Source organism: Alexandromys fortis, unplaced genomic scaffold (genome assembly GCF_014885135.2).
Source record: "Alexandromys fortis isolate MF-2015 unplaced genomic scaffold, M_Fortis_MF-2015_v1.1 scaffold_357, whole genome shotgun sequence".
NCBI classification, from domain to species: Eukaryota; Metazoa; Chordata; class Mammalia; order Rodentia; family Cricetidae; genus Alexandromys; species Alexandromys fortis.
In genome coordinates, this window is record NW_026068228.1 from 148,194 (window position 1) to 162,357 (window position 14,164).

A 14,164-nucleotide genomic window follows, 5' to 3' on the forward strand; every position below is an offset into this window, starting at 1 on the left:
AATGATGCCAAAGCCACCACCAAAAATGGGTTCTGACTCCAACTACAAGGATGACATCTGATGTGGTCCTTCACATTTTGTCTAGCTTTCCCCAAATTTCTTTCTCCATTAGTGTTGCTTTTCTAGGGTGAAGGACATCAAAGGCCACCCGTGTCTTCTGTAGTAGACAGAGGAAATGAATATGCTGGCCGGGATAGTCACTGTGGTATTCTAGATGATGGCAACCCTCCAGAAGCAGGAACTCCTTGGCTTTGGTTTAATCAGAGACAGTTGGAATCTCCTAAACCTGCCACAGATCCCAGCACAAACTACTAGCTGCCACCTGTGCCTTCTGCTTAACTCCAGCATTCAGATGGCCAAGAAGAACTTTTGACATTTTTTTTACTATTATTAAGCCTAAACTAAATTTTTAGGACTTCTTATATTTTTTATTTGTTTTGTGGGAGTTGACATTGCCCATTTGACTGCCTTTGTTGCAACTGTCTTTTCCATGTGTTTGCAGTCACGACACAGGAAAGCTGCTGTTCTTGCAAACACTGACATTACATTCGTAAGTTAACAGAAAACAATGTCCATATTTTCCTGAGTTTTACCTAAGAATATATCACCCACAAATCAAATCACACTAATCTTTTATCCAGGATGGTAGACATTGATCTCTCACAATCCCATTGCCCCAATTTGGAGCTTCTTAAGAGACATTTAACAATATGGTTATAACAAGCATATTGCATATATATGCATATATAACATATTGCATATATAACAAGCATATTTACCTGCAACCTGATGGAATAGGATGTGCTTTTATCGAGTTCTTTAATGGTAATTCTGAGCGTGTCTACACTGAAGAAAGTGACTTGACAGCTCTCTTTACCTAGATTGTCTTTAATCACAGGCTGATCCTCTCCAAAGGTCTCTGATTATTCTTCCCTCCTTATCATATCTTCAGTAGCAATGGTACAGCCCAGTGTCTCCACCTGCTTGCTTCTGCCCATATCCTCCCCACATGACCAGGTCTTGGGCACTGCAGACCACATCAGTCATTTACAAAAGCCCTATCCAGGCTGAGATAGCTCACATTTGAAACCCTTGACAATAGGACCATTGTTATTCCTGTTTCTGGTTTACCTGGTGTGGAAAATACATTGCTCAGTTAATCCTTGAAATCTGCGCTGTGTGGGTCACAGTTGCCTCCCAAGTTTTCTGAGTTCACTTCCCCTTGGTGAAACTGTTTTCCTCTCCAAAGCAGGGTTCTGTAAACTTTAATCCACCCCAGGACCCCGTTGATGCCAGGAGCGTGATGGTGGAAGATAGACAAGATTCCTGAAACAATGGGGAGACATTCGGTGCCCCCAGAAATCTAGAAATCTACACTAGAAAACGAATGAGAGAATCCTCAGGGAAAAATAAAAAAAAAAAGTAGGGTTAAAGTTTTGTGTAAATTTTGGACTCTAGGGTGTTGCTTCTCTGGCAAGAGGTCGGTGTGATCAGAGCACACTGAACTTTGCAATCTCCGAATGGAAACCACCAGGCCAAGGCAATGGCTCACTAGGTAAAGTGCTTGGGGCTCAAGAAGGAGGACCTGAGTTCTGTCCCCACCACCCACATACAAGCCAGCCTGCAATCCCAGAGGCAGGAGTAATCCAGAAACCCAGACTCTGAATTCCAGGAGCTCTCTGGTCCAGTGCAGTCTAATTGTCCCCAACCTGTCCTCAAAGTCATAATGGAAGGAGAGCAATGGAAGCAGCGAGGTAAGGTATCTTTGCCCACCTTAGGCCTACACCTGTTCAAAGAGAGCACTCACAGGTGCGCGTCAATTATTTTCAAGAATCACCAAACCCCCGAATGCTCCCATGTAAGCAGGCCAGGAAAGGGTGCAGTGTGTGAGAATGGAGGTGATTGACAGGGAAACCAAGACTGTGTGAGGGTGCTGCTCCAGAAACACCCTGCAATGGGCTGCAAACAAGGCTTGGACCAAGGAGTCCCGGGGTTCGATGACTGCAAAACTGAGGAACAGGGAGGCTATACATGATGTGAATAGGGGTTGTGTGCAAGTGTTTAAGGCAAGGGCTGAGCCAAGATGGTTGACAAGCCGCAGAAGAGAACCTATTGAAGAAAGCAAGCTGCATGTGACTCAGCAAAGATTATTCTGGCAAGACTGCCATTGGTCATTTTGGCGACACCAGCCTTCTGCCTATAAATAAGGCAGTGCTGTTCATGATGGGAGAGGACGATGATGCCAGCCTCGACCCTGCAGCGTGTGCCTTTTTCAGGGAGGCCCTGGCCCCCGCTGCTCCCATGTCTGGCAGAGACACACATGTGGTGAGGACCCTGTGCAATGTCACAAATGGGGTGCACCTCCCCAGGGCAGTGGGAGCTAGAAGCTTCCCAGGCAAGGCGGTGCGCGGCGCCTGCGCAGTGGGCCTGCAGCATCACGCGTTGCAGGAGGGAGACGGGAGACCCCCGCCTCCGCCCCTCGCCCTCAGCCGCCGCCGCCGCGTGCGCGCACGCGGACCCGGCCACGCGCGCGCACGCGCTTCACCTGGCTCAACCTCTGCCAGGGCGGCCAGCGACGGAGCGAGCGCGCGAGCGCGGACGGGCGGGCGGGTAGGGACCGCGCACGGTCCAGTCGGGGGCTGTGCGGAGGCGCGGGCTCTGGGCACCCGGCTCCCGGCGGCGGAAGCGGCGCCTCCAATCAGGCAGCGGGCTCGCGACCCTCGGCGCACCCGGGCGGCACTGCCCGCCCCGCGGACTGACTGACGCGCCGGCTCGCCCCCGCCCCCGCGCCCGCCCCCGCCTCGTCTACCCAAGCTCGGCTCAGGCTCCACTGGGCTTTGCTCTGCTTGGCTCCTCTCCGCTTGGCTCTGCTCCGCTCCGCTCTCCTCCAGCCCTTGCCAGGCCCTTTCCCTGCCCGCAGCAGCTCCTCGGCTGCGCAGCGGCGGCCCGCTCGGCAGCTGCAAGCGACCAGAGAGGCGGCGGCGGCGCCGAGGATGAAGTGCAAGCCGAACCAGACGCGGACCTACGACCCCGAGGGCTTCAAGAAGCGCGCCGCGTGCCTGTGCTTCCGCAGCGAGCGCGAGGACGAGGTGCTGCTGGTGAGCAGCAGCCGCTACCCCGACCGCTGGATCGTGCCCGGCGGGGGCTTGGAGCCCGAGGAGGAGCCGGACGGCGCGGCGGTGCGCGAGGTGTACGAGGAAGCGGGAGTCAAGGGGAAGTTGGGCCGGCTGCTGGGAGTCTTCGAGCAGAACCAGGACCGCAAGCACCGGACCTACGTGTTCGTGCTCACCGTCACCGAGCTGCTGGAGGATTGGGAAGACTCGGTCAACATCGGCAGGAAGCGAGAATGGTTCAAGATCGAAGATGCCATCAAGGTCCTCCAGTGCCACAAGCCCGTGCATGCCGAGTACCTGGAGAAACTGAAGCTGGGCGGCTCCCCGACTAATGGAAACTCGGCCGCCCCGTCCCAGCCAGAGAGCGAGCCCTAGTATGTACCGCTCCCGCCCGCCTGCCCGCCCATCCATCTGCCCGGACTCCTGCCTGTCGCCTCCCCGCACTTGCCTCCTGCCTGCCAGGAGAGCACCTCTCCTGCCCAGTGCGTCCGCATGGGCAGGAGGGAGTCTTCTTTTGTTTCCTTGGCAGGCAGACCTCTGAATCACGCTTGCAAACTGTCTTGATTGCCAGGCGCTGTTTGCAGACAATTTGCACGTTTTTTTCAGATGCTTTTCTGATCGCTTCTTGGTGACACTGTAAAAATCTTGCGCTCAGCCAGAGATGCATGGGATTTTGTGAAAGGTGCCTTACTGCTTGCCCTGCTCTTCATGGATTGTGTGTGTGCGCGCGTGTGATGTTTTTGTTTGGGTTTTTTTTTTCGTTCAACACCCTTTACATGTGTTTTGCGTGAGTGTGCGTGCGCGCTTTTGATGCCAGCCTTGTGGTGTGTTTCTTAGTGGAGGCCTTTAGAGTCCTACCAGCTGGCGGGGGAGAGAGAACTGGGGGGGGCATCTTTTGTGTTTTTTCCCCTCGTTTTCTCATTCACAGCCATGGTTCTTGGCAGTGTGCCATTCTTGGTAGATATTGACTCGGATGATTTATTTGTAATTAATATAAGAAAAACTGGAGACCTTTTACCTTTCCTTTCTGCACCCAAACTGTCATCTAACATGCTCAACTTCCTGTATTTTCATGACCAAAAACCATTCTAATGTCAATAAAATTCTACAGTTGATGATTTCTCACTACATCATCAATGGTAGCATTTTCTTGAAAACTAAATGGATATGTTCATTTCTTACATAAGTTACTGGGGCTTACTCCGATAGACTGGCTCTTTCTAGAGACTTGCTAATAAGATACTTTTTTATCAGTGTAACACTATACAAGAGTTTTAGCCTACTCATCCGTCAGTTTCCAACTCCCAGCACCTTCCTGGATATTCTTTTTTAAATGTGCTTTTCTTGGTGTACATTCATTTTTTAGAAAGTAATCTATACTTGAATTTATGACTTCTTGATTTAAACTTCCTGGCTCTCGCTCGGTAACTGTAAGAATAGAATCTTTTATGGTGACTGCATATCTGCAATCATTCCAGACATTTCTAGTCTTTAAATTCGTGTTGCTTGCTGTTAACATATGTCTCAGAATGTGAGGACATGAACCACTGAGTAAAGGTTTCAGTACTTATAATAAACTTTTTGATTGCTGTATTGTTGTTACTGTTACCTTGATACTTGTTTGAAATAAGGAGCCACCTCTACAGTATGTCATTCTCTTTTCTGGAACTATCCTCAGGTCCCCTGCCATGTCTATTTAGCTATCTAGAAAGCCTTTCTAAAAGATAGTATTAAGACTGGAAAGATCATCCCATATTTTATGTGAGCATTTATAAGAAACATCTTGGATGAGAATAATGAATATACTTGGAGAAATAATGACCATGTAAAAAAACTAAACTCCCTTGAGTTAGAACTTTTTACTTTTTATTAACTTATTTCGGAATTTCATAGGCTTTATTTTGATCATCCTCTTTTTCATGCCCCAAGTCCTCTCAGGTGTTCCTCACCCCCCAACCCACACTCGACTCTGTGTTCTTTCTTTCTAGCTCAAAAACAAAACCCAAGGAAACAAAAAAAAAAAATACAAAAGACAAACACCAATTCATTACAAAATAAAAGCACACCAAATAACTTGGGGTCCATTTTGTTGTTGGTCAACTACTCCTAAGCATGAGGCCTCAGCTGGAGTTTGGCTGACACAGGTAGTGCCACCCCACTAAAGAAAACTGAGTTTCTTTCTCCCAGCAAGTATCTTCTTGGTTAGGGGTGGGACTTTGTGCCCACTTCCCTTTCACCATGCTGAAATATTGTCTGGCTTGAATTTGTGCAGGCCTTGGTACATGCTCTCACAGGTTCTTTGATCTCATATGTACTTCAGTCCTGGTGTGTGTACAAGATGCTGGTTCTCTGGTGTCATACACCTCTTCCCCACAGATCCCTGAGCCTTGAGGAGGGAGGGGTGTTTGAGAAAGAGATCCCATTTATTGCTCTCAAATTACATTTTTAAAGCATAATCACTGCTAAAACTTTAATAGGACATCACCTTTTTAAAAAAATTCATTAATGCACAAATCAGTGTTTGAATCAATTTGTACTCCATGAAAATAGGAAGAATATCAAAGTATGCAGCTCCGGTAATTCATAATTTCTGTTTCTAATAACAAAGCCATTATATTTGCCCCCGTCACTATACTAGGCTGCTTCTGTCTTTTAATACCAGAGATAATTTTGGTTTTGAACCCTGTGTATACTTACTGCCTTTTTGTATGACTTATGTGCAGAGCATTCAAATGTGTTTTTCCATTTGTTTTTTTATTTCGAAATTAATATTGTTTTAAGCTTCTAGACGTGGGGTCCTTGTATTTTTCAAAAATTGATTTTCTTTATGAAAAAATTTACTTCATATTTAACATATAAACCCTAATTTCCAAAATATATTTCAATCTCCTACCAAAGGAAAGAGTATATGACTAATTTGAAGCACTTATCCTTATTTCCAATCAAAATTACTTTTACTAGTTAAAAAGTTTCTAGTAGATTCTGCAATTTTATCTCCATTAACCTAATGTTCTACATTGACATTGCAGATATAATGAATTCAGCTTTATGGGTTTATAAAAAAAAAACCCTAGAAACCCTGTCAGAAATGCAATGGAGGATTTCCTTGTACTTGCTACTACTAGAGTCACTAATGTGCCATCCTTTAAACTTACATTTATGTGTGTGCATGCACGCATGTGCACGTGGTTATGCTGGTGCGAGAATGCCATTGTGTACCTGTGGAGGTCGGAGAAAAATGTGTGCGAGCGGTGTTCTCTTCGTCCACCATGCAGGTTCAGGGAACAGAACTCATGTGGTCAGGGTTGCTCACAAGTGCTTTACCCACTGAGTAATCCTGTAGGGCCTCTTAGTGCATCCTTACATTATAAATCTTACATAATCAAAAGTGTATTCATAATCCATTATAAAAATGTTTGCCTATAAATATACTGTGAATTTTTCTCATCAAGATTTTGTCAGTAGTCCCAGATTTAAAAACATTATTGGGGATGGTATATTAATTCTACCAGTCTTCTAAAAACTACTCAACAACTGGGTATTTTTCCAAGGGTATGAATCCATTTTATATAGTATTTATGATTATACTAAAATATACAACCAAACTTTTACATCCATCTTTCAAGTGAAAAGGGAAGAGTACAACATCAGATAATTGTGATTTTCAGATATGAATTAGAAACTTCTTTTCCAGCCGGGCGGTGGTGGCACACGCCTTTAATCCCAGTACTCGGGAGGCAGAGGCAGGCGGATCTCTGTGAGTTCGAGACCAGCCTGGTCTAGAAGAGCTAGTTCCAGGACAGGAACCAAAAGCTACAGAGAAACCGTGTCTCGAAAATAAATTTAAAAAAAAATTCTTTTCCATACATTTTATAAATAGCTTTCATCTTCCATTTTCATTTGTTCAAGTGTTTTGTTGGTACCTGTGTATTTTTCTGGGCCTTTTGCATACTGAGCATGTACTGGACTACTGAGCCCCACTCTCAGCCCCGTGATAAAGTGTTTTGTTGTTTCAGATGTACACAGAGGAAACAAGTTAGTATAGGTTTATGTTAATATGTTTGTATATATACTGGAAACATGTACTCTGGCCTATAATGTAAAGAAACAAAGTAAAGGCCGGAAATTGACTTGTATAATCCATTTGCTTTCTACATTGCTGTATAGATTCATTTGAGATATTTGCTAAGGCTTTTCATTCTATAAGAATGACTTACAGGTTGTAGATGAAAATTTTCCCTGAGCAGAGCTTTTACCTCCAGGCTTACTATTTTCCTGGTAGCCCTGTTTTGACACTGTCTGTAACATAGAACAGTTCTGAGCAAACAGAGCTATAGGAAGTCAGTATGGCCACGTGACACTTTCACGAGAGAACAGGAAGTTATAGAAACTTCACAGACACTGGGAAGTCAGACCTAGTTATAGTTCTTACACTATAATTTCACCAGTTACCAAATCATCTGACACTCAAGTTTTCTCTTGTCTGTCATTGTAGACGATACAAATACTGTGTAGATATCTCCAATGAGCTATCCCTTTCAAATGCATGAAGAAACATACTTCTGTGCAGTGGTTAACAGTTTATTGTACATGACCAATGTGTATTGCGATGTGTCCACTAGCCTGAATTATTCCTGTAAGTTTAGACTCTAGTCTAGAAGGTAGAATTCTCTGGTTTCACAACGAGAAAGAGAGGAAAGAGAGAGGGAGAGAGAATGTGTGTGCATGTGTGTACTCATAGTTCCCTCGACTGCTAATCTAGGTTCACAATGCATTTGCCCTGGAGCCTGTGCGGGCTTTCTAAATACCAAGTGATTGGTGCACCTAATGTGTCCTTAGGAACTTTGTTGCTTGGAAGAATTGTAAAAATACACCTGCAATATATATGTTTGTTTGTTTTTCCAGATGAACAGGAACCATGCTCAAGATTACACTGAAGTAAAATCATTGATGTGAATCCAGTATTCAGTGGTATTTTCAAGTTCACCGGAGTACTTTTAAGGTTCCCAAGGAGACCACTCATCTGGTTTTCCTTCTACATCTTGGAACACTCCTCCGTCTGTTTTACCAACATTTTTGCTCTGGTTGTTGTACTATTGTATGTGAGCGGACTTAATTCAGCACCTATAGCCTTTTGTTGTGCTTTACTGATGTGTCTGCCTTGTTCATTAGACTATTATCTTTGAGAGCAACGACTATTTTTCCTTAACTCTACGTAGCCTGCATCCAAGACACTACTTGAAATATGGTTGGCATCACTGGAGGTCTTTGATTCAATTCATATTTTGTAATCTCTTTGTGGCAAACATTTCCCTCCCAATCTGGTGCTAGGAGAGTGTCTGCTGTCTAAGCACCATGTGTGTGGCTTGTGTGTAACAGGTGTTTCGTAATCATTGCAGGACAGGTGGAGATGATCACCGAGAAGCATTAGCACTCATTCCTGTGTCATACCATACATTGGCTGGCACAGTTTTAATACTGTGCCATCATTTAGAGTAACATTTTATAGAGTTAGTCCTTCATGTAACAACTTTAGTGTTTTTGTACTGTTATTAATTTGCTTAAAATTCTATTCAGAAGTATCACTTGCTATAAAGGTAATTGTAAAAACACTACAATCAAATCCTATTGTGAGTTTTTATAAAAGTAAATTTTAAAGTAATATACAAATAATACATTTAATTTTTTGCAATGCTCTATCTACTTCTTAAATGTCAACATTTCCTTGCAGAAAATGCTGGGTTTTTTTATTTTAAAGATTCAATATTCTGTAATATTTAATGGTGAACACAAAGAAAAGCTGCTTTTAAAGCAGTTTTTCAGACCTATTTATGCCATTTAGTTGCCTAAGTGTCTTTTGCCTCTCACTGTTTCAGTTGGCTGCGGTTCTCATCCCTTTTCTAGTACACCCAACTAGCTTCTGGGTACCACATGCTTTCTGCATGTAAAATCGCAAAAGGCTGAGAGGGCTAAATTGGTGTCACTTAGAAAGGCTTCAGGGAAAAAGACTGCTGTAAAGGGGAACACAAGAAGAAGAATTTAAATGAGGGAGCTTGGGTCAACTCTTCCCAGAAGAAGAGGTTTATGGCAAAGACATGGAAATTTCACGGCGTTTTGCCACAGGGTGTGTGATGTCATTACTCTTTCTCAGCTCACTACAAGGGTTCCAAAGAGGTTCTAATATGGTTGTTGTGTTTTACCATTATAAACCATTATGTTGGGAAAGGCTTGAACTCCAGTTTAGTGTTAACACCCTTCCTCGTGCCGGTGAAATGTATTGTGTCCCCATATCTTACAGACTTTGAAATAAAACTACATCTTATCATTTACTGGAGTTTCTACTTGTGATATGTACTGTGGTTTTGCTTACTAAAGAAACCCTTATCGTTTAGAGAACTGTACTGAAAATTTACAGATACGCTACTGTGAATTGCTTCAATATAATCAGGGTGGTATAAGTTTGTATATAGATGAAGCAAGATTGGCTCTGATTTGATAATCGTTGAAGCTGTGTGATAGATGTTTGAGAATTCATTATTCTCTATACTTTTGTATATGTTTGAAATTTTCCATAATAAAAATTGCAAAGATGTATTCCTTAGAGTTTCCTAGTAGGCCACTTCCCTCTTTAGAAGTATGACGGCTGGTCAGAATAATAATTCACAGAAAGATAAAACTGTTCTTCTAAAGAGCTGGCTTTTCTTCCTAATCTATATGTGTTGCTAACTATAGGTCTCTTTCCAAGAAGTTTTTTTTTTTCTTGGAAGACCTCCAGTTAACATGTGCAAAGGGACCTTAGCTCACCCAGTATCCAATATGTGACCAATGACGTAAGTTAAAGTGCAGAACAAACAACGATCCATTTTACAATCTTTTTTAAAAAATATGTATATAAGGGTTTTGATGCCCATGTGTATGTGCACTTCGTGAGGTCCCCAGATCCCTTGAACTGGGCTTAATGATATTTTGTAAACTGTCAGTTTGATGCTGGGAACCCAACTCGAATCCTTTGCAAGAAGAGCGAGTGCTCTTAAATACCCATCCATCTCTCCAGTCCCACAATTTTCTTAAAGAATAACATGTTCGAATTCATCTTCATAAAATTCTAAAAATGAAAAAAATAAATGAGTAAAAATAATTCACAATCCCTCTTTCCAGAGATAACCAAGCTTTAAGAACAAGCTCAGTCTTGATTCTTTGCATATAATCGTATATATTATGTGATTATATATCACACACATGCACACACACACACACACACACACACGTCCACCAGAATGTTTACAACAAGTCCATGGTGTTTCTGGTTTAATCACATTCCACACTGGCACAATGCTCTTCCTTAGAACGTGTTGGGCTGCTGCTACAGGCCATTATAAAATTTGTGCTGCTTCAGACATGTACAAATACGGGAAGCAAAACATAAAACTTGGACCCTAAACTCTAGATACACTGTCTTTACAAATTTCTGGGGCAATTTTGCTGTGTGTGTGTCCCTGTGTCCTAATATCCTCACACACAAAGCTCTGAAGCCACGGATTTCGAAGTAGTCAGTTCAGGTGGCATAACAGCTCGTGTCTATTATCAAGTTAGAATTGTCTGGAAACAGAGCCTCTGGACAAGTGTGTAGGGATTGGTATTGACTGGGTTAACTGAGCTGGGAAGTCCTGCCCATTGTGTGTGGAAACAAGTCTTGGTTGAAATTTTGGCATGTGGAAGTGGCCAAAGCTGAGCAACAAGTAACCTTCATTCCTGCCTGGGTCTTGATTTCAGATGTCCTGACCAGCAGTTTCAAGTTCCTGTGCCTTGACTTCCCATTATGATGAGACTAAGTGTACCAGTCCTTTTCTTTTGGGCTACCAGGACCAGCTCATAAATCATGACATGCCCAGCCTAGGTTAGGCTCCTTTCTGGCTAGCTCTTTTAAATGAACCTGTTTCTCTGTATCTACCTTTTGCCTCGGAGCTTATTATCTGTCTTCTGTATATCTTACGGTCACAGTTCTCTACGGCTAGCTGGTGTCTGCCTAGCTTCTTGCCCCAGGTATATCCCTCATTTTCTCCTCTTTCTTCTCTGAGTCTAGATTGCTCCTCCTATTTATTCTCTCTGCCTGAGAGCCCTGCCTATCCTTGCTCCTGCCGGTCGGCAAGATGAAACAGATATAACACATGTTTGCATCATTTAAAAAATACAGCACAAACAAAAGTAACACATTTACACAGTTAATGTCATATTCTGCAGCATAAGCAAATGTAATATTTCACAGCACTATGCCCTTGAATTGTGAACTGAAAGAAAACTTTTCTCCCCTGAATTGCTTTTGCTGGAGTATTTTACCATGGTGACAGGAAAAGAAACTAAGACAAATGGGTTCTCAGAAGGAAAATAATTGCAGCACATTGGCTTCAAATAAGCCTCACATACAAAGCTCTATCTGTTTTACAAGATGTTCATTTTCTCTAGGTCCTCCTGTCTGTGATGTCATTCTGTAGCCCCTGATCCCTATTCTGAACAGCTGTTTCTAAATGGTAACCAAGGATACCTCTTACTTTGGAGGGAAGGAAAGGAGCACTGTTCTCTGCCCATTACCTTTTCAACACATAAAGTGCCCTCACTCTTATATAATAGCCTACAGCACATTAGACACCACTCTGTTAGTTTAATGGGATTTTAGTGAAGATGGCGAGACTATGTGAAGAAAATACAATACAAACATAGGGAGTGTAGTGAGATGGATCAGAGGGAAGACATTCAGACCACCAAACATTCAGCCTTAGTTTGATCACCCAAATCCACATGGTGAAAAAGTAGAAAACTTCAGTTGTCCTCGGACATCCACACATACACCATGGCACTTGCAACAACATGTTCATGCACACATGCATACACACATACATACACACACACACACAGAGAGAGAGAGAGAGAATGTAATTTTTTAAAAAAGAACATATACTTTACATTTAGCATATATAAAATATATGCTAGAAGGATAAGGCAGGTCCTTTCTCAATCCAGCCCTGGACTTGTTTTCTAATACAAGCTGACCCAAGTGCCTTGAAATAATGTCTCCAAATGAAGTAGCATGTGCAGGGCCTGCATGAGCCTGCACGGGTCTGTGCCAGGTCCTTTGTGCATATATCATGACTTCCAGTTTAGTGTTTTTATGGGATTCCAGAGTGTGCAAATGAGTGGGCCTCTGACTCTTATCTCTTCTTCTTGGGCTCTTCCTTCTGTTGGTTTGTCCTATCCAACTTTGATGTGATAGTTTTGGTTTTATCTTATTATACTTTATTTTGTTATATTTTCAAATGAATGAATGAGAATCTCACCACTAGGGTGTTGAAGGAGGGTACCACTTATTGGTGCCCGGCTGCCTGGTTAGCTTAGCCCCAAAATAATCACACAGAAACTGTATTAATTAAATCACTGCTTGGTCCATCAGCTCTAGATTCTCATTGGCTAACTTTTACATCTTAATTTAACCCATCTCCATTATTCTGTGCATCACCAAAAGGTTGTAGCCTACCACCAAAGTTTCAGCACATCTGTCTCCAGCAGGGGCTCCATGGCATCTCCCTGACTCTGCCCTTCTTCCTCCCAGCATTCAGCTTAGCTTTCCCTGTCTACCTAAGTTCTGCCTTGCTATAGGTTCAAAGCAATTTCTTTATTCATTAACCAATAAAAGCAACACATATACAGAAGAACCTTCCATACCACTAGGGTAAAGGTTAACAACTGAAATGTCACTTATACCTGCTGGAAAGAGAAAATCCATTTTCTCCAATAGAATGACACTGGGTATATCAACTACTGCAGGGCAGGCAGGGGTAGTTAACCAACATATAATGGACTACACAGTGTGTGTGTGTATGTGTGTGTGTGTGTGTTTGTGTGCTTTTATTTGGTTATACTTTGGTGGGGTTTTGTTTATTTGTTTTTCTTCTGGGGTATGGTCTTATTTTCTTGGGTTTGGGGGTTTTGTTGTATTTGATTTTTGCTTGACTTTTTGAGAAACAACCAAAAGTTGGGTGGGTAGAGAGGGGGAGAAGATCTGGAATGACTTGGGGGAAGGGAAGAATATGCTCAAAATATATTTAAATTCAAAATTCTTTTAAATAATAAACACATTTTTTCATTGGTTATACTAAACTTGTTACTCCAATGCAGGCGTTTAATAGGGTAAACTGGGTGTAAGGTTAAAGGTACCTCTCTACTACCTTCTTGACTTTTATGTGAATCAAAAAAAAACTTGTCTTAAAAAGCAAAGTCCATTTAAAAACTTCCATGGGGAAAAGAAAAGTCCCTCTAATATCTATCACTTCCAAAAATGGAGAGTTTGAAGTTTCACATCATAGGCATGGTGGTTCTCATGGCTATGAAGCGAAGAAAGCTGTTCTCTAAACTCTCATCTCTCTAGAACCTGAACTACCTCAAATCTATAGCCCCAGAAAAGAATGTTCACCTGAAGCCAATGAAATGAATCAGTGAGTTAACATTGTGAGTTGAGGATGAAATCCAGTTTTACCTAACTTCAAAGCTCATACTCTTTGAATGAAGATGATGGACAAGACTGACCAAATGTTGTGGTGAATTCCGTGTTACTCATTTTTCTGAAATGGTTAACTTGGGAAAGAAAAAGAGCCCCTCCTTTGTCTAAGAAGATTACTGAAACATGGCCTGGTCAGATCTACACAGCAATATGAAGAAGCATGCAAGTATCCAGCACATAATGATCAAATCAGAGCAATTGGTATGTCTTCTTTAATATAAATTAGTTTATCTTAAAATTCAGGTGTAGTTTGATAGAAAATATCCCATTAGTCAAACACAGATGAGAAAACTGAGGCTCAACATGGTTAAGTAAAATGAGTCATTCTCAATAAAAACCAGAGGTGGAGCTGAGGACCAGATATAAAGAATGCTATTGTTCTGCCACAAGATGAAACCCAGCTGCTTTTACTCACATTTTAAAATGAGGAAATGTGAGTTTATGGACAGATTAACTTGCTAATATATATTGTTATATAACATCATGTTATATATATATA

At 42.4% G+C, this 14,164-nt stretch overlaps 1 protein-coding gene across 1 annotated transcript; it reads left to right on the forward strand.

Moving 5' to 3' along the window:
- Positions 1-2,858: 2,858 nt before the first annotated feature.
- On the forward strand, positions 2,859-9,707 carry Nudt11 (nudix hydrolase 11). Its single transcript, XM_050130788.1, has 2 exons — positions 2,859-3,487; positions 8,019-9,707. Coding segments are annotated over exons 1-2 (495 nt in total). The 5' UTR covers positions 2,859-2,993; the 3' UTR covers positions 8,020-9,707.
- The last annotated feature ends 4,457 nt before the right edge of the window (positions 9,708-14,164 follow it).

Excerpts from the sequence above, each read along its gene's own strand:
- Nudt11 (XM_050130788.1), top strand. The coding sequence starts at position 2,994 with ATGAAGTGCAAGCCGAACCAGACGCGGACCTACGACCCCGAGGGCTTC.